Source organism: Somniosus microcephalus, chromosome 7 (genome assembly GCF_052327205.1).
Source record: "Somniosus microcephalus isolate GS21.2 chromosome 7, FLI_Smic_1.0, whole genome shotgun sequence".
NCBI lineage: Eukaryota > Metazoa > Chordata > Chondrichthyes > Squaliformes > Somniosidae > Somniosus > Somniosus microcephalus.
Window position 1 is genome coordinate 36,170,566 of NC_140993.1, and position 19,558 is coordinate 36,190,123.

Sequence of the window (19,558 nt, forward strand, 5' to 3'; positions counted from 1 at the left end):
GAGTGTCCTGTACTGTGACCCAACAGGTCTGCCTATACTTTATTTACCTGTTGAAACTGTCCTTCTGAAACTCCATCTCTATAGAATATAATGCGCGTCGGTTTGAAGCGAGTCGATTTGTAAAACTGGATGAGGAGCTCTCTGACCATGAAAGCAAGGTCCTGGATGATCTCCTGTCGATGCTGCTGTACACGTACTGTGGCACAATAACGACTTGGGTGAGCATCCATACTGCCCACCACCTAAGGAAAAGGGGGGTGGCACACAGGAGAAAATAAATCTAAAGTAAGCAACATGTAATCATACCACAGTACTAAGGAACATAGCACATAGCTACCAACTTTGAGGAAACCATAGAAGTAATATTTCAAGCAGCAAGATTGCCATTACTGATCAAACTCACTTTAAATAAGTGGAGGGGTTTACACTAAGCGTGAAATACAGAAAGATTGTTTTTAAACCAAAGTGAGTGTTTTCATTTCAGTGAGCAACACGAGGCAGGTTTAACCACTGTTGCTCCTTATAAAGCAACATTAAAAAAAAAGTGCTTCACAATTGACAATTCAAGTCATCACTGCACTAATGATTGGTCCAAAATGATCATTTTTACCATGCGACTAATCTGCTATATTCTAGACATCGCTACTAAAAATGATTCACTAACTCTTAAAAGAAATGATTAATGGTTGTTTAAGTCAAATTACATTCCTAGATTTCACAACTACTAGTGAATCGCCTGTGGCATTGCTTATGAGTTGAAGGATATTCTATTTTATAAGAGGCGTTATGCCATGTAATGCACAATGTATTGTCACAGCCACTCACTTACAGTGACAGTCAAATTTCATTTTTATTACATGGCATCCTAGGCATCTGTTTCCATAATTGTTTATATTTCTGTAAAAATTATAAATGAATGGCCTTGGTTAAATGTTCCTTTGTTTATGTTTTTTTAAATATTTCACTTGCTTTTAAAAAACCCAGGAAGCTGGTAGGCAACATGTAGCAGCTTGGAAGTAGGTATGGGGGAGCAAGAGTGGATTGCGCACTCGTTGCATGGGGGGTGATTGGGTTTCACAGTACGGCAAAGGGGAAATCTTGGGTTTTCTAGCACTTGATGGGGTGGAGTGTGGAATGTGAATTGCTGGGATCTGGTAGTAGTGGAAGGGAGAGGTCTCCTGGAAGCAGTGGAGGTCGACTACATGGCAGTGTTGGAAGCAGAAGGTCCCAGGGTACAAGTTGGGGGTTAGGTTGTTTGAGAATGGGGGGGTATTTCTGGAGGGTGAAACTGGTGCACATGTCAGAATATAGTTTGTAACTGTTCTTCCCAGAAATGCTGCATCAAGTGTTTTTTGATTTGTTCCTGGAAAGCAAATTCATTTTTTCCACTTACCCACTGCAGCTAGATAAAAAGATTTCATGACTGCATAATTTTTTAAAATATGGAAATAACTTTTAGAATTCTCAGTATAACCAGCTAGTCAAATGTTGTAATCCAGGATCCAAGTAAATTTGTCACGAATTAGCACGGTGGCATAGTGGTTAGCACTGTTGCCTCACAGCGCCAGGGACCCGGGTTCGAATCCGGCCTCGGGTGACTGTCTGTGTGGAGTTTGCACATTCTCCCCGTGTTTGCGTGGGTTTCCTCCGGGTGCTCCGGTTTCCTCCCACAGTCCAAAGATGTGCGGGTTAGGTTGATTGGCTATGATAAATTAACCCTTAGTGTTAGGGGGATTAAATACATGGGGTTACGGGGATAGGGTGGGATATGTGTTGGTGTAGGGGTTACGGGGATCGGGTGGGATGTGTGTCGGTGCAGGCTCGATGGGCCGAAATGGCCTCTATCTGCACTGTGGGGTTTCTGTGATACGCAATCACACTAATAGTGGTGCTGCCGCAGCTCCACCAGCGAGAAAATATAACTACATTTCCAAATTAAATGTGGAATAGGAATTGATAATGGAAATGTTGACAGGAAATGCATGCAGATTTAAGGGCCTAGAAATTCAGTATAGCCACGTTTGGGGCGCTAAAGTCGGGCGGCCGCTAAAGCTTGCGCCCGGCGCAAAGTCGCGCCACCTTCGCCGATATTCAGTCACATCGCCCCAAGAGGTTGCTGCTGCGCTAAAACAGGCGATGCACAACTATCTTTAGGCGCTAAGCCGGCGGTGCTGAGCAATACCCCCGAGGCCGGGCGCAGCGCAGGTGCGGCGAGTTGTTGATTGACGGCAGACACTCTGGCGTCGGTCAGCTCTTAAAGGGGGAGGGTGGATTTGTTTGCCTGCCACGCTCTGCACACTGCAGCCCTCAACCTAGGCCTGACCACTTCAGCTTCATCTGCACAACGCCCAGGGCTATGGAGAAGGCCAGGGAGAGAGTGCAGCGCTTCAGCGACGGTGACCTGAGGGTGCTGGTTGGCGGAGTGGCGCGCAGGCGCCATGTTCTGTTCCCAGAAGGTGGCAGGAGGCCGCTGCCCAGCGCCTACCGGAAAGCCTGGAGGGAGGTCTCAAACAGGGTGTCTTCCAACAGCGTGGTTGCCAGGACTCCTGTGCAATGCCGGAAAAAGTTCAACGACCTCACTCGGGTTGTCAGGATGAGTACCCTTTCCAGTGTCCTCCTCATCCCTGCATGTGCACCTCACTTTATGGGCAAAGGGACCTGAAAGCCCTAATGGCCAGCCCTCATCCAGCAGCTATGGGACTGTCATGAAAATCACTTGCACATTCAGCACTTTACACACTGTACAAGCTATTCGACCATGGGAGGCATTGCAGACAAGATCAGGGCTTCACACTGTACTTAGAGGCCGTCCTTTCTCTTGCAGGCCAAGGTGGCGCACAACCGGCGGAAACTAAGTGAGACCGGGGGAGGCCGTCCTGACGTCAAAGAGCTCTCCGACCTCGACCAGCGTGTGGAGCGCATTATGGCAGGCCGGCTGATTGGCCCCGTCGCCAGTGGAGATGCCGACCCTGTTCTGGGCACCAATGGTAAGGGCATCACCTTTTTGACCTCTCTCGTTACACTTGCGCCTCAGATCAGCATCCTTTGCCACTGTCCGACCAATGCAGTGAATGGCAGCACTCATGCCTCCCTCGCTGCCGCCCTGTCCTCACTCTAAAGCTACTCTTGTGCCTTCCTGCTTTCAGATGGTGAATCGCCAGGTGAGGAGGCGGGCCCTCAAGCTGCCACTGTCAGCGATTCCAAATTCGAGGAGGAGGAAGAGGAAGCCGGCCCATCAGTGCCACCCTCAGCCGCGCCAGCCCATGGCGATGAAGGGGACACGTCTTCCCTGGAGGGGAGCCGGGGGGAAGGGTCGGAAGAGAGTGAAGCTCCGGGGCCCAGCGGGCTGCAGCAACGCGGGAGGGGTGGGGAAGCTCGGCGGACTTCTCCCCAGAGGGTGAGTGCGGCCTCCAGTCCTGCGACGGTGAGCGCAGAGGAGGTGCGGCTCCTGGAGGAAATGGCCGTCCAGGCTGAGCGCAGGCACAATGAGCTCATGGCTGCAGTGGCAAGGATGCCTGACTCCATTGAGTCTTTGTCAAGGAGTGTGCAGCAATTTGGAGCAGCACAGGCCAGGAGTCTACAGGACTTCGCGGCAGCACAGGCGGCTTCGAGCCAAGTGCTCAGTCGTGCCGTCCATTCACTGGCTGTTGTCATGCGGACACAGACCAGGGCCACACGGGCACTAACTGCTGCCACCCTCGCTGGATCAGCCAAGCATCGCCAGGGCACTCGCCGCGCAGCAGCAGCCCAGCAGTCTGTTCTTCAGCTGTTTGCTGCACATGCTGCAGTGCTGGCCTGTGCGAGTGCCAATGTATCAGGCGACCAGGGAGCACCTGCGATCTGTCAGGTTGGCACCATTCCTGCAGCCGACACTGCCACTCCGCCATTGCAGCTGCCACGAGCCGGACAGACTGCTGCCGCCCAAGCAGAGTTGGAGCAGTCAGCAGCCGGCCCCTCCAGGGCCAGAGCTGGTGCAGGCCGACCCCCAAGGGCATCTGCCGTCTCGCCATCTGACCCTCAGCAGCCTTCCCCCAGTCTTGCTGCAGCCACTGGGCTCCCATTGAGGAGGAGCTGCAGGGCGGGCAGGGGCCAGGCAAGGATGCGAAAGGCATCGCCCTCGCAGGGCAAAAAGTAGAAGGTCTGCACAAATGCTTTGTGGTTGTTGAAAGGCCGAGACTGGTGTAGTTGTGTTTTTGTAAGGCCGAGACTGGTGTCTTTCTTTGTTTTTGTAAGGCCGAGACTGTTAGTTTTGTGTTTTTGGAGGGGGCTTCTCCACATGAGGTTGTAATGTGGGAAGGGCAGAGGTTTGCAATTAATGAATGTTCTTAAATCGCACTGTGCATGTTTTTTTTGGCAAGTCCTGGTTGCCCTGCTCGGCTGAGGGCTTGTGGAGCGGCTACATTCATCCGCTGACATTGGCACAAGCCATTCCCTGTGAGGGGGCCCAGAACCGACGTTCAATAAGCCGGCGACGGGCGGCCCTTGCACTTTCTGCCTCCCTCCTGTGCTGGTCCTCCTCCGGTGGTCCTCCAATCTCTGGTGGCAGTGGCTGAGTCCTGCGGATAGCCAGGTTGTGCAACATGCAGCACACGACCACGAAATGGGAGACTCGCTCCGGCGAATATTGTAGGCCTCCACCGGAACGATCCAGACAGCGGAACCGTTGCTTCAGGACGCCGATTGTTTGCTCAATGATGTTCCTGGTCGCTTGATGGCTGTCGTTGTATCCCTCTTCAGCAGGGGTGCTGGGCGCACGGAGCGGGGTCATCAGCCAGGTACACAAAGGATAGCCTTTGTCCCCGATAAGCCATCCTCGTGGGTGAGGCTGGGCCTGGAACATGTCTGCCACAGAAGTCTGGCGCAGGATGAAGGCATCGTGGCTGCTGCCTGGAAAGCAGGCATTGACAGCTAGGATGAGCTGCCTGTGGTCACACACCAGCTGGACGTTGAGCGAATGGTAGCCCTTCCGGTTGCGGTAATCCTCGGAATTCTCCAGAGGTGCCCGCAAAGCCACATGCGTGCAGTCAATGGCGCCCTGCACCATGGGGAAGCCCGCAAATGCTGCAAAACCCATTGCACGCTGTTGCTGCTTGGCAAGGGCCATGGAGAAGGAGATGAACTGACGTCTCCTTTTGAAAAGGGCATTGGTCACCTGGCGGATGCAGCAATGCACGGCGAACTGGGAGATGTTGGAAATGTCCCCAGTAGCGGATTGGAAGGAGCCGGTGGCATAGAAGTTGAGAGCCACCATCACCTTCACTGCCACCGACAGAGACGTCCTGCTCCTCAGATGTGGCTGCAGATCACCGCCAAGCAGGTGGCAGATCTCTGTGACCACCTCCCTTCGGAATCGCAGCCTCCGAACACACTGCTCGTCAGACATGTTGAGATAGGAGAACTGCTGGCGGTATACCCTGGGTGGGTAAGGCCTCCGTTCCCGACGCCTGTTGCCCCCTCTCCGTCTAGCCAGGACTGCCACTCTCTCACGGCGTCTGTGAGCCCTTTGGATGCAATGGAGAAGGCCAGCGTTTGCACCCATTGCAGCCCCCATTATATGTTAGCAAACAATGATATGTCAATGAAGGCAAAGACAAGTGGAAAGCTGTGGCCTGAAGCCACAAGTACCTGTCCGAGTGTTGAGCCAAAGCAGAAAGCTCTCTACCTTGGTCTCTCTGCAAAGATCCGTCTCTCAAGAAGGAGTGCTGCGAAATGGCAGCCTTTTCTAGTGCAGGAGGAGTGCCCTTTAATTTGCGCCCCCCGCGCCCCGCATCGACTGAGCACCGTTCCACTCTACCAGTCGCTAGGGGCGCCAGGCGCACAATAGGGCGCCACGACTGAATTTCCGGTTTGGGGCGCACAAAGGGCATTGCACGAGGAAATGACGTCAGGATCGGCGCACGCAGCTGAGCGCGCGCAAAGACTTTGCGCCGCCGCTAAATCGTGAGTGAAGTTGGGGAGAGGCGCAGATCGCGCTGCGCCCGGCCGCTAGCCGCCGAGCGCCCGACATCTGCTCCTCCTAAGGTGCTACCGGCTGGCGCAACCAACTGAATTTCGAGGCCAAGATTTTTAATATATCAGATATTCCTTCACCCAGGTATTTGATTTTTATCCCTTACTACTTTTAAATCGTTGAAGGGGACAGGGCAGGTTGAGAAAGCAGCTAAAAAAGCTTACAGGATCCTGAGCTTCATGAATAGAAGTATAGAGTACAAAAGCGTGGAAATTATGATGAACCTGTATAAAACACTGGTTCGGCCTCAACTGGAATATTGTGTCCAATTCTGGGCACCGAACTTCAGGAAGGATGTGAAGGCCTTAGAGAGGGTGCAGAAAAGATTTACGAGAATGGTTCCAGGGATGAGGGACTTCAGTTACGTGGATAGACTGGAGAAGCTGGGGTTGCTCTCCTTAGAGCAGAGAAGATTTGATAGAGGTGTTCAAAATCATGAGGGGTCTAGACAGAGTTGATAGAGAGAAACTGTTCCCATTGGCAGAAGGGTCAAGAACCAAAGGCGACATGAGGGAAAACCTTTTTTACTCAGCGAGTGGTTAGGATCTGGAATGCAGTGCCTGAGAGGGTGGTGGAGGCAGACTCAATTACAGCTTTCAAAAGGTTAAGTACATGAAGGAAAATAATTTGCAGGGCTACAGGGAAAGGACAGGGAGTGAGACTAGCTGAAGTGCTCTTGCTGCAAGCCAGCACAGGCTCGACGGGTCGAATGGCCTTTTACCGTGCTGTAACCATTCTATGATTCTATGCTGAGGATACAGGAGGGCATGCAAGATGTACCAAATGGAGGTAGGTCTCTTGATATTTTGCAAGGTTAGAGAGGGAGGTGCAGTTTAGCTACACTGAAGCAGCACTTCTTGATGTTGGTTGCACTGGGAGGAATGGTTCTGGGGTTGGCAGCACTGCAGGAGAGAACACAAGGTTTGGCCGAACTTGGGCATGGAATCTGGTGTTTGGCTCACTGATAAGATTCTTTGGAGGAAAAATTCAGTTGCTTTGCGCCTCCCGTTAGCGGTCGCAAAGCAACTAGTGCCCGGGGGTGGCGATGTTTGCGCCACTAGCGAAATTGACCAGCGCTAAACACTACCGTCACGATCTCCTGCACTCGCAGATCATGACGTCAGTCGAGCGTGCAACACCCCAGTAGCACCCCGGACCAGATATTGAGTGGCGCCCCCTGCCTTACCGCCTGCCGCTAGCAACGACAGGTTGAGGGGAGCGTTTTGCAGTCGGGAACGGACTGGGGAGCGCTATTTAAAGGCGACTACTTCCTGACTTTTTTTGTACCACGCATTGAGAGAGAGAGAGACTGAGATTTCTGGAGAGATTCAACACTGTGTGAAGGAGTTTTGGGTACTGAGCTGCACTTTGCAGGTTCATTTTGATTTGTCCTTCCTTGAATCGATTTAGAAGAGACTATGGGGGCTGCACTCTGAGCTCTTTCCCTGGGCCTCTCCATTGTTCTTTCCAGCAGAATTGATGCACAAGTCTCTCCAGGCTGAGATTCAAGGCTGCAATGAGCAGGGTGTGGATGGAGAGCAAGATCGACCCTCCCCATTAAGAACTGGCCGGCGCCAGTGTGTCTGTGTTCCATTGCTGACTGACATCACGAGCTTCGCCAGCACTCGGAGTTAACGTCTCGCTCCTTGGCATTAGCACCTTAAGAGAAGTGTGTAGTGCCTGATTTAGTGCTCCAATCAACCTCCAGGGGCAATAGAAGCCAAGTTTGCAGTCGGAAGCGATAATTAGCACCAGGCGCTAAACTTTGCGCCCGGCCGATAACTGCGCCTCAAACGGGGTGATACCGAATTTTTCTCCCCTTAGGGTCTAGCAGCAGAGAGGGAAGTGAGGGCACGGGTCCCAACTGAGCTGTATAAGTTTCTAGGAGATCTTGGCAAATTGAACTTAACACTTGGCAATTGGTACATGATCTTTCTATCTCTAGTCAGTCAGTGTCATTCATTCTCTTCTGGCTCCTCTCTATAATCAGAAAGTTTACATTTTCTAACCATCAACAGCACTCTGATGTTAATCAGAGAATTTTTGTTTCTTTTTATTTTCAGAAAAGTAACGGGGATTCGACCTAGGACAGGGAAAGACGGTTTTTAATCTTAGCTTGACAATTTCTGAAGTTAAAATAAAGCAGCTTTTATTTAAAAATTTAGTTGAAAACATAGATTTCAAAAACACAACTTAAATACTGTTGCATAAAGAAAACAATTTGATTTTCCACTGAGGTGGATAATGTTTATAACTTTAATATAAATAGCTACATCAGGCATAACCAGTATAATTTATCTTCTTTGAAGTGAAGCAGGAACTTCAACAGGTTGTCATGGGCAACTACAAGATCAAACAAAAACGTCAAGTATTTGACTTAGAGAAGAATATTGCAGCAATCTGATATGTTGAATCTAAGGGATGGAGACTAAAGGCATGGTTGAAGAGATAGGTTTTTAGGATGGCTTTGAAGACAAGGAGAAAGGTAGCAAGATGAAGTGGCTTTGGAAGAGATATCCAGAGCACAGTGGTTGAAATATTAGCCTTTGATTGTAGAACAGATTGAAAAGGACAAAAAAATTACCCAATTTATAAATCCAGCTAGGAGATTAGGAACCTCACTTCAGATGGACACCTGAACTACCACATTCATCTATTGAACATATCATTTCAAATTTTTTTTTAGGAAATTGTTTAAACATTCACAATCAATAAACTGAATACAGCTAAAAATATAGGGACTTACTGCAGCAATGGAAGGCTTTTTCCCATCTCCAGCTGGTGGGTGTGTCACATCTGCACCCAAGAATATTACTGGCTGCTGAAACACTGCCGGCCTGGAAAAATAAATACAAATATTGGGACCATTACAAACTGCTCTATTTTATGACAATAAATGAAATGTTATTAAATCAGTTACATTTACAGCATGAAGGACATTTCACTAGGTTTCCTCAATAAGTTAGACAACACAATCTGAAAAGTGAATGTTAAACACATGGTTCATAAAGACTCCCATTTCCTAAAACACATCTTCAGCATCTTGGTGACTTGGAAGACCAATTCAACAGCGCGTGAATGTACCGTGAAATTTTGTGTTCAACAGTTTTATTGCATTTCCACTACAATGGTTCTCTGGACTGCCTACATTTTATTTATATACATATATATATATATTTTTATTTAAATAGCTACAAAACAGTGAAACTTTTATTATACTAATAGCAACACAAGACACTGAAGATATTTTTCCAACAGGCATTGATGCAAAAAGTTAAATCAGCACTATAAAGACCTGATTGTGGTTGGGTTAGCATTTGTGGGAAAAATTCATTTCATTTTGGTATACTTTACTTAAAGCATGTCAATGAAAAGGCAACACTGAAAACATTCAACGTGTTTTTTTTCTTTAAAATGTTATCTCTACATAAAACAAGTGCAGGGATTGAACCCAGGATCTTCCCAAGTCTAAATTGTTCGACACGGCTGCAGGGGGCACCCTTGGCTCAGCTGTAGCACTCTTGCCCGAGTCAGCAGGTCGTGGGTTTAAGCCCTAATCTGGACTTGAGCACATAAACCAGACTGACACTTCAGTGCAGTACTGAGGAAATGCTATACTGTCGGAGGTACCAACTTTCGGATGAGAGATGAAACCCCCGCCCAAGCTGGATGCAAAAGATCCCACAGCACTATTTTGAAGAGGAGCAGGGGAGTTCTCCCAATACTTATTGCTCAACTAAACAAAACAATATCTGGTCATGTATCTCATTGCTGTTTGTGGGGCCTGGCTGTGTGCAATATCACATTTTCCTACATTACAACCATAACTACACGTCCAAAATATTTAATTAGCTGTAAAGCACTTTGGGACATCCTGAGGTCATGAAAGGTGCTATATAAATGCAAGTCCTTCACTTTAGACACACTGGAGGAGTTAATTATGCCTGCTCACCAAGTCTGGAGCAGCTTTCGCATATCTAGAAGTCATGCAATATCAGAAGACAACATAGGTAGGTGTCAGGAATGTCAGATACTCAACACAAAATCAAAAACTAAAGCAGACAACAGTAAGCTTAAGCCACAAATGTTATGACCAAAACAATGTTAAAAGCTAAAACTTTATTTTTTCATATTACAAAGAATTGTAAACTAAACTACTAAAATAGTGAGAGGAACAAATGGGAAAAAGACAAAATTGGAATGTTCTTTGTAATCACCATGCTTTGTTTGGTGCACTATTGAGTGAATGGGAGAAAGAGAGGACGTGACCTGAGTGCAAGGGGTCAGCTGACAAAAGGCACAAACTCCCCATGGGATTTTCTCTACAATTATGGTCGATTATATTATCTGCTGAGACCAATGAATACGGACAAATGTCTGTTTTATGAAATCATCTTACTTCTCCAAAAAAGGTGTATTTATGGAAATAGACCTTACTCAAATCAAGTCACTTAGCAGACGGAGAAAGCTCAACTGACCTTCCCTGTGGCACCAAGATGTTATTGACACCTCCGAGCTTTACATTGATCTTCAGGCAGAGGTTGGAAAGTGTCTGTGGCGAGGTTTTCAGCACATTTTTCACCTGCACACACTGCGTTGCCATGCCAAGTAATGTGTCACCCACACGCTTAACCTCCGCTGTCAATGGAAAACACTGATCAACATACTTATGAATTCAGTTTTAGTTCATTCTTATTCAATATTTAAATGTGTTAAGAAATTCAGTGCATTGAGGCAACACAGCAACAGAAGTAGGCTATTCAGCCACTCGAGCCTGTTCCGCCATTCAATTAGATCATGGCCGATCGGTACCTCAATTCCATTTACCTGCATTTGATTCATACTTCTGGATATCCTTACCTAAAACAAAAATCTCGATCGGTCTGGAAAATTTCATTGGACCCAGCATCCATAGCCTTTTAAGGGTAGAAAATGCCAGATTTCTACTATCCTTTGTGGAAAAAGTGCTTCCTGATTTAATTCCTGAATGGCAGAGATTTTAAGGCTGCGCCACCTTGTTCTGAATTTCCCCCCACCAGGAAACAGTTTCTCGAGCTACCCCATCAAATTCCTTTATCATTTTAAGCACCTCAATTAGATCACCCTTCAACCTTCTAAACCAAATGGAATGCAAGTTTATGTCCTCATAATTTAACCCTTTAATCCCTGGTAACAGTCTGATGAATCTACACTGTACTCCCTCCAAGGTCAATATATTCTTGAGGTGTGGTATTCAAAACTAAATACTTCAGATGGGATCTTACCAAGGCTGTCTACAACTGAAGCATAATTTTGCCCCTATGTATTTCAGCTTCATTGAAATAAAGGCCGGCATTCCATTAGTCTTTTTGATAACTGGTGCAAAAGCTTTTTTTATTATTTATTTATTTATTTATTTTATATATATTTTTTTTTATTTTTTTTTAAGCGATTTGTATATATATGGATACCTAAATACCTTTGCTCTTCCACAGCCATTTTCACCATTAAGAAAAAAATTATCTTTTTTGGATCCAAAGTGGATGACCTCACACTTCCCCACACTGAACTCCATCTGCAACGGTTTTGCCCACTCACAATCTGTCTTGTGTTTCTTTGTAACTTCCAGCTCCCAACTACACAACTTAATGTGACTCCTAATCTACTGTAATCTGCAAACTTGGATATACAACACTCTATTCCTTCATCCAAGTCATTGATAATATAAGGTGAAACGCTGAGGCGCCAGTACAGGTCCCTGGGCAACTCCACCAGTCACATCCCTTTATCCCTACTGTGTCCTACCTCCCAACTCATTACAAACCCATCACAAGGGATGCTAATGCCGGGGAATAGAAAATGGGACTGGCCAAACTCACTTCACACAGGATAGTTACAGTCAACAGAAGCTACTTTCACCCAATCAGTCTATACTGGATTCAAATCCATACACCAAAGTAACAATCCATTGTGCCACCCAGTTCCCTTGTCGTATTTTAACCTCTCAGGGGAGGGAGAACAGGGTATGGATTCCATTACACCAGACATCCAAGCACTTATCTGCAACAGCTAGAGGGATCATTGGCTTTAAATCACAAAGCAATCCAGTCTTCGAGTCGGCCAGATACAGCTGGGGATAAGTTGCACCAGGTTTCATACAGCCATAAAACCAAATACAGGGAACAGCAACAGATGGCTAACCTTGCCTTCTGCTTGACTAGTGAAGACTGCAGCAAGGTCCGTGGCAACCTTCCAACTGAGGTGTGAACATCTCTGGCAAGATATACTGGCTTATTGGTCACCAGTGGGAGATGGTGAAAAGAACCCTAACAAACAGGAAGCACCTGTGATTGGGAATAAATGCTCTATTGAAGTGTCTGGAAATTGTCACATCTACTTTTGCAATAGCGCTCTTATTGAAGAAGTGCATATAGTGTATTACTGCTGCTGATATCCTGATAGATATATCAGTAAATATTTTCAGTGCATTTAACTAGCAAAATTTAACAGTTAAGTTTTTTTTTAAATCTCAAGCCCTGAAACTCAAGGTACTAACCATAAACTGGAGTTTTTCCAGGAAGGACTACCACCACCAGCTGAAGTCCTGCATAGGTATTCTTCAGATGCCTGAACATTGGCTCCACGCTGTCTGCACCTTGTGCATATTTACAAAAACAAGGTTGACCTTGTATTGGCATCCCAGCATCCCTGGATATCTTCCTTAACTGGTCTGTGAATGCTCTGAATAGAAACAATACAGTTGGTTGGTAAAAGCTTGTTGCAACAACTTTTAAAAAGCTAGTAGTAAACCATCTGGTGGGGAGGGGTAGAAGAGAGAGTGTTAGAAATGATCATTCAGTTTCTTTTTAGCACTATGAATTTATGTTTAGAATTCGTACTGAGAATAATGACACTGGTAAAAAAAAATATATTTTTCTGGATGTTATTGGGAGGGGGGGAGGGAACAAGAGAAAAGAAAAAGGAGGGAATGAGAGGCAGTACTTTGACAGGGAAAAAAAATCTGTCTTACCAAATTTTCTCCTCCTATCTTCTCAAGGCACCAACTCCATGCTATAGATTCTCTAGTATCTCAGCCTTGAGTGCACCTGTGTTCTTGCCTCACATCCATGCACACACCTAGAGCAAGGGTCACTGGTGTACAATTAGGAGCGAAAATCCTGGCTGATTTTTCCCACCTAAACCAGGGTGCTGAGGTTAATTGTAGCTCCCCTACCAGCATGCCAGCTGAGATTAGATAACTCAGCACAGATCAGGAATCAAACCTGGGCCCTTCTTGTCTTTACGGCTTAACTAATCACTAGATAAAGTACTCCTCTCAAATTAAGAGCTTTTCAACAACTAGTTACACAATATTTTAATATTTAGTGAAAGTTTCACCATTTTGGATCTCCACACTTTACCAGTGTTCTCTAATCTAGGGGAAAAATGTTTGCAACACAGTTGAAGTGCTTACACTGCACACTTGTCAAATTTGCCTTGTACAAGTTATGGGTACAGTGAGACAAATATATTTCTTACTTGAGTGTATCTTCTCTGCACTGCCTCTGTGGAGCAAAACAGGCAATTGCCCACACTTTGACTTCAATGCCTGTATGAAACTGTTTACCCCGCATGTCCCACACACCCTGAATTGGAGTAGCAATGGTCTTGTTCTGCAACAAAAAATTAAAAGTTAGCATGAGGAGGAGTATTTCAATGTCACACACTGCAACAGAGTTATCTGCTAGCTAAAATGGTGTGCATTCATTTCAAAGTATTGGGAGTACTATTTATTTTCTAAACCTTTGAACTAAAAGATCCAAATACTATACGGGTAGTTAATTTCAATTAAAAAAAAATCTAATCTATACAAGTGTCTTTAAAACAAAACTTCATTTGTGTTACGTTATATACAGCGCATATCCTCCATAATTAACTGCTGATTACCACAATCTTACAATAATCGTCACAGCTGCTAATTTTTCAATCTGAATGATTTCAAATCTAATCTTCACTAATGTTATAAACCACTTGAGTTTACCATTTATGAACTCACTTAATTGCAGCCTATGTATAAATTAATCAGGATTAATTCATTTTACAGACACTTCACAGAAGGAGATAAAAAAAAAATCATGGTTTTTCTACATGGCTATGACCAGTTCCACTTGAACTCAGCAAGACATTTAATATGTTCTAGTGCAAAAGCAAAATACTGCGGATGCTGGAGATCTGAAATAAAAACAGAAAATGCTGGAAATGCTCAGCAGGTCAGGCAGCATCTGTGGAGAGAGAAACAAAGTTAACGTTTCAGGTTGATGACCTGCTGAGTATGTCCAGCATTTTCTGTTTTTATTTAATATGCTCGGTTTAACTTTTCATACAACTTCCAGATATATAGCACCTTTAACCCAACAAAGCATCCCAAGGTGCTTCACAAACATTTGAGGGCCGAGTAGAGAAAGAGTGGAGGAAAGGGACACCAGGAAGAGGAGTTAGCAAGGTCACTGAAGGCACAGTCAGTTTTACAACAAAAGCTGTTACTTTCACGTAATACTTTTCAGCCCTAAATAGATTGCAAAGTTGACACCTCACAGGATTTTCTTGAATGAAGTAAAATTAAGGAGGTTTCAAAGTTTTATATATACGTCAAAGTTCCAATAAATGGTTTGTCTGTTCATTTTACAAAATAAAAGTTCTTACCCGGCCGCCATACAACAAGGACGGTGCCTGAAGAACACGACCTGGTACATCGGTCATGTCATCTCTCACTCCTATTCCAAATTCCCGAACATATGGGTCAGCGTTAAAACTAGCACTTTTCATCTGAAAGGAAAAGGGTTCATTTGAATTTACTGAAGCAGATGTCTGTAGACCTGAAAATAACTTGGCTCGCACTATTAAAAATATATAGATACAACATAGCTTTTTTAGAACTACAAGTATTTAGATCAGAAAAATATACATCATCATGCATCTATAGACCACAAAGAAATCTCGACAGGTAGGAAGCCATAGAGAGAAAAGTGTTGTGATTTCACCAGTACATATTTATCTAATTATTCATCACTCTGCTAGTAATGTTTGTAACTCCCACTAGAGTGGTTCTGAAGTCATAAACAAATTAAAAAGTTAAAACAATGGAACTGAATGTTTGAAAAACAACTTTGAATTATCAGGAGTATACTGTATACCTAGGCACCAGGAAAATACTTCCAAAGCAGGCCTACTCACCAGTTTGCTGATCTCATCTTGTCTGTCTGGTGCAGACCTGGCAGTGGCTCTAATCATAGTTGAGGTTTGATTGTCTGTCAGCTTTTTTATACATCTCTGTCCAGCTACAATGTTACACACCTGGAATGAGACCATTAATAAGCCAGTAAACTAATTTGACAGCACAAGAACCAGTTGCAACTTTTATAATCACATTTATGTTGGAAACATAATTCCTGAATGTTACAAAATAAAAATCAAACTGTAACTTACAATATTAACTGTTTTCCATTGCTTTATTTCCATTTACACCTCCAACATTAGATGTTTGCATTATTATATCTGTGACATCTGAGGCCACTGGTCTTCATTGTCCATGGACCCCTCAGCTCAACTAAGGAGTAAACACCTTGGCCTAGAAATTCAGTTGGGGCGCCCAGCTTGCCTGGGCGCCGGAATTACCGCTGCGCGCGGAGCCACTTGCGCCAGCGGGATATTCAGTTTCAGCGCCCCAAGTGGAAGCCGGCCGTTAAACAAGGGTTTCGGCGCCCCGCTTGGGGCGCTGAAACTGAATATCGGCGCGCAAAGTGCCGCAGCGCCACCCGCTGCGGCACGGCAGCCTGTGGTATTGCAGGCCTTCCTCTCACTCTTAAGGGGGAGGTGCCTGCAACAGCGCGATCCCCGCTCGCGAGTGCCGGCAAATGAGCCCGGCACCAAGGAGAAGTGCCAGGCTCTCTGGAAACAGCCGGCAATGCTGCGGGGGGGGGGGGGGGGGGGGGGGGGGGCGGGCGGGTGTAGGAGGCCGGGGACGGAGGTGCGGGCAGGCGGCCGCCGAAAAAGCGGCCGGCCGCACCTCCACCTTAACTCGCCCCACTACCGGCACAGGTAGGCCCCGTGTACCGGTCGCTGTTTGCGGCCGGCGCGGGGGAGGCGGCAGCGACCAAATATGGCCAGCGGGGCTATAGCGGGGCGCTGCGCACACCGATGACGTCATCGGTGGCAGCGCAGCGCTACTGGCTAACGCCGCCATTAGCGCCCCGCTAAATATTGCGATAGGTTTGCACAGTGGCGCAAAAGCCCTCTTTGGGCGCAAACTGGTGGTGCAGGCCACTGAATTTCTAGGCCATTGTATACTACATACAAAAGAATGAAATGTTTGTAATTCATTATCTAACCAAAGAACATAAGAAATAGGAGGAGTAGGCCAATCGGCCCCTCGAGCCTGCTCCGCCATTCAATAAGATCATGGCTGATCTGATCCTAACCTCAAATCTACTTTCACTCTCTATCCCACCCGAACCCATGTGATCTCCTGGGAGAGGCGAAAAACCAGATAAAAAACCCAATGGCCAATTTGGGAGGAAAAAATCTGGGAAATTCCTCTCCGACCCATCTAGGCGATCGAAACTCGTCCAGGAGATCACTCTGTCCTTGTATTTCCTGCAGTACTTACTTTCTGTAAGAGGTGATCTCCACCCCAGCCAGGAACAGGCCCAATTTACTCTTGAAGGACTCCTAGCTGGCAGCCTGTTCCCGAGGTCTCCACTAATCCCTGTGAATAGAACCATCTCCTGAAATCTAACACAGAATTAGAACACAAGAAGTAGGAGCAGGACCAGGCTACACGGCCCCTGGGCCCGCTCCATTACCCACAGGGCCATGACCGATCCGAACCTAGACTCCTGTCCGATTTCCTGCCTGCTCCCCGTAACCCCTAATTCCCTTTACTTCTAGGAAACTGTCTATTTCTGTTTTAAATTTATTTAATGATGTAGCTTCCACAGCTCTCTGGGGCAGCAAATTCCACAGACCTACCACCCTCTGAGTGAAGAAGTTTCTCCTCATCTCAGTTTTGAAAGAGCAGCTCCTTATTCTAAGATTATGCCCCCTAGTTCTAGTTTCACCCATCACTGGGAACATCCTCACCGCATCCACCCGATCAAGCTCAAGCCCCTTCACAATCTTATATGTTTCAATAAGATCGTCTCTCATTCTTCTGAACTCCAATGAGTAGAGTCCCAATCTACTCAACCTCTCCTCATATGTCAACCCCCTCATCCCCAGGATTAACCGAGTGAACCTTCTTTGTACTGCCTCGAGAGCAAGTATGTCTTTTCTTAAGTATGGACACCAAAACTGTATGCAGTATTCCAGGTGTGGTCTCACCAATACCTTGTACAACTGCAGCAATACCTCCCTGTTTTTATATTCCATCCCCCTAGCAATAAAAGCCAACATTCCATTGGCCTTCTTGATCACCTGCTGCACCTGCATACATGTATTCCTAGCCCTTGTTTTAGGCTTGTACATGCCACTTATGTCCAAACATTGCATCAAAATCCAACTTGAGACCACTCATAAGGTTATCCTGACCAACCATTAGCTTCTATGCAAGAGACTTGGGAGAAAAATTCAGTTGGTAGCGCCACCCGTTAGCGCCTTAAGAGGGCGCAAACCAACTAGCGCCCGAGCGCGGCACTGCCCACGCCTCTCGCAAAATTCAACGGGAGGTTAGTGGTGGCGCTAACCGGTAGCGCTGCGCCGCTGGCAATGACGTCATTGGTGTGCGCAGAGCCCCGCTCACGCCCCGGCCGCGATCTTCAGGAGTGCCCCCTGATTTACCGCCGGACGCTATGTCCGACAGGGTCAGGGGGGCGTACCTGCGGCCGGGGAGGCGCAATTAAAGGCGAGGTGCGGGGCGGCCATTTTTGTTGTTGGCCGCCTGCCAGCACCTGCCTGCGCTCCCGTCCCCGGCCTCCTGACCCCCCCCCCCCTCCCCCACCCGTGGAGTGCCGGCTGCGCTCCAAGAGCCCGGCACTTCGCTTGGGTGCCGGGCTCTTTTGCCTGCACTCCTGATCCCCAGGGGCCCAGCTGGGCCCCAGGTCGTGCTGCACAAGGCCCCTCCCCTTTAAGGAGGGGAGGAAGGCCTGCAATACCACAGCACGACGTGCTGCAGCGTGTGGCGCTGCGGCATGTAGCGCCATGATATTCACTCGCAGCGCCCCCAAGAGGGATGCGGGGCGCTTCCAGTAGTGCCCCGCTTCCCTCTTGGGGCGCAACCACTCAATTTCCGGCGCAGGGGCGCTAATTTTTCCGGGGCGCTAAGCCCCAGCGAAGTTAGCGCCTCAATTGGGGCACTACTCAATTTTTAGTCCCTGCTTTCTCCGAATTCCTCAGCAACCTCTAACTCCACTAGTTCATGCCAACCAAAAAACAAAATGGCTGCTTTCATAAAGTCAATGGATATTTTAGAATCAGATTTCTACCAGCTAAAAATAAAGAGTGAAAAAAATATGCATTTTTAAAAAATTTACACAAAGGGAGGGCTGAGGGGCTGTGGAATGCACCGCCTGAGGTACTGATTAAAACAGAGACCATGTAAACATTTCCAAATAGGCTTGATGAACAAAGGGGTATGGGAAGAATATGGGCACGAGATTAGGACCACTACTCAGGTGGAGTATAAATAACACTGAATAGTTGGGCCCAACAGCTGCTTCTGTGTTGTAATTTCTATGCAATTCTAAGTAAAATAAAGCCAAGTAGCAAGTGGTATTGGCCAGAAATACTGCATGTTGCAATTTTCTTTCCTTTACCACAGAAGTGCACAAATATTTTTTTTCTTAAACGCCACTAAATTTAACTGGCATCACATTAATAGAAATCATTATCTCAGCCACCAGTAGGTATTAATAGTGTGAACATGGCCGAAGACAAAAAAGACAAACCCAGCATGGCAACTCAATGTCACTGCACCCCTAACTTCACCCAGGGGCTGCGGTGTTGCATTTAAAAGGAAGTTGGAGCATTTGTATATTCAGAGCAGAGAAAGATGGAGGCTCAAGTCCCTTTCCATTCAGTTCCCAATCCAAGCAGTGTTGAGTAAGAAGGAGCTCAAATTGTACAGGAGATTGGGACAACCTCAGGAAGATGAGGGGAAATGGGTAAGTCACGCCTACAAAGTCTCTGACAACTGGGTCAAAATCCTGGAACTCCCTCCCTAACAGCACTTTGTACCTTCACCACATGGACTGCAGCGGTTCAAGGCGGCGGCTCATCACCACCTGCTCAAGGGCAATTAGGGACGGGCAATAAATGCTGGCATTGCCAGCGACGCCCACATCCCAGGAACGAATATAAAAAACTTAGCAGCCAGTTACAGGCAATATTGGCAGTCGGCTGTGCTCTCACAATGTTGGCTGAAGAGATGTCAAACCAGGTGGACAGATAAAAATGGGAAGAATGCAGAGGAGAAATGGGGAAAAAGTTAAAAAAGTGAAAAATTGTCTGCAGAGCAACTGTCGGTCTCAGATCATCCCTATACCAACAGGTGCAAAAGGATTACAATACATTTTA

At 46.7% G+C, this 19,558-nt stretch overlaps 1 protein-coding gene across 3 annotated transcripts in view; it reads right to left on the bottom strand.

Annotated features, from left to right (window-relative positions):
• Window positions 1-19,558, bottom strand: part of ago2 (argonaute RISC catalytic component 2) — a 108,941-nt gene that overhangs the window by 23,846 nt on the left and 65,537 nt on the right. For all 3 annotated transcript variants that reach the window (XM_085992402.1, XM_085992404.1, XM_085992403.1), the window contains exons 9-15: window positions 15,224-15,343; window positions 14,693-14,815; window positions 13,529-13,662; window positions 12,546-12,730; window positions 10,489-10,648; window positions 8,757-8,847; window positions 48-242 (exon numbers count right to left, since the gene is read on the bottom strand). In XM_085992402.1, coding sequence (XP_085848528.1) covers window positions 48-242; window positions 8,757-8,847; window positions 10,489-10,648; window positions 12,546-12,730; window positions 13,529-13,662; window positions 14,693-14,815; window positions 15,224-15,343 — 1,008 coding nt within the window. The remainder of the gene's footprint in view (window positions 1-47; window positions 243-8,756; window positions 8,848-10,488; window positions 10,649-12,545; window positions 12,731-13,528; window positions 13,663-14,692; window positions 14,816-15,223; window positions 15,344-19,558) is intronic.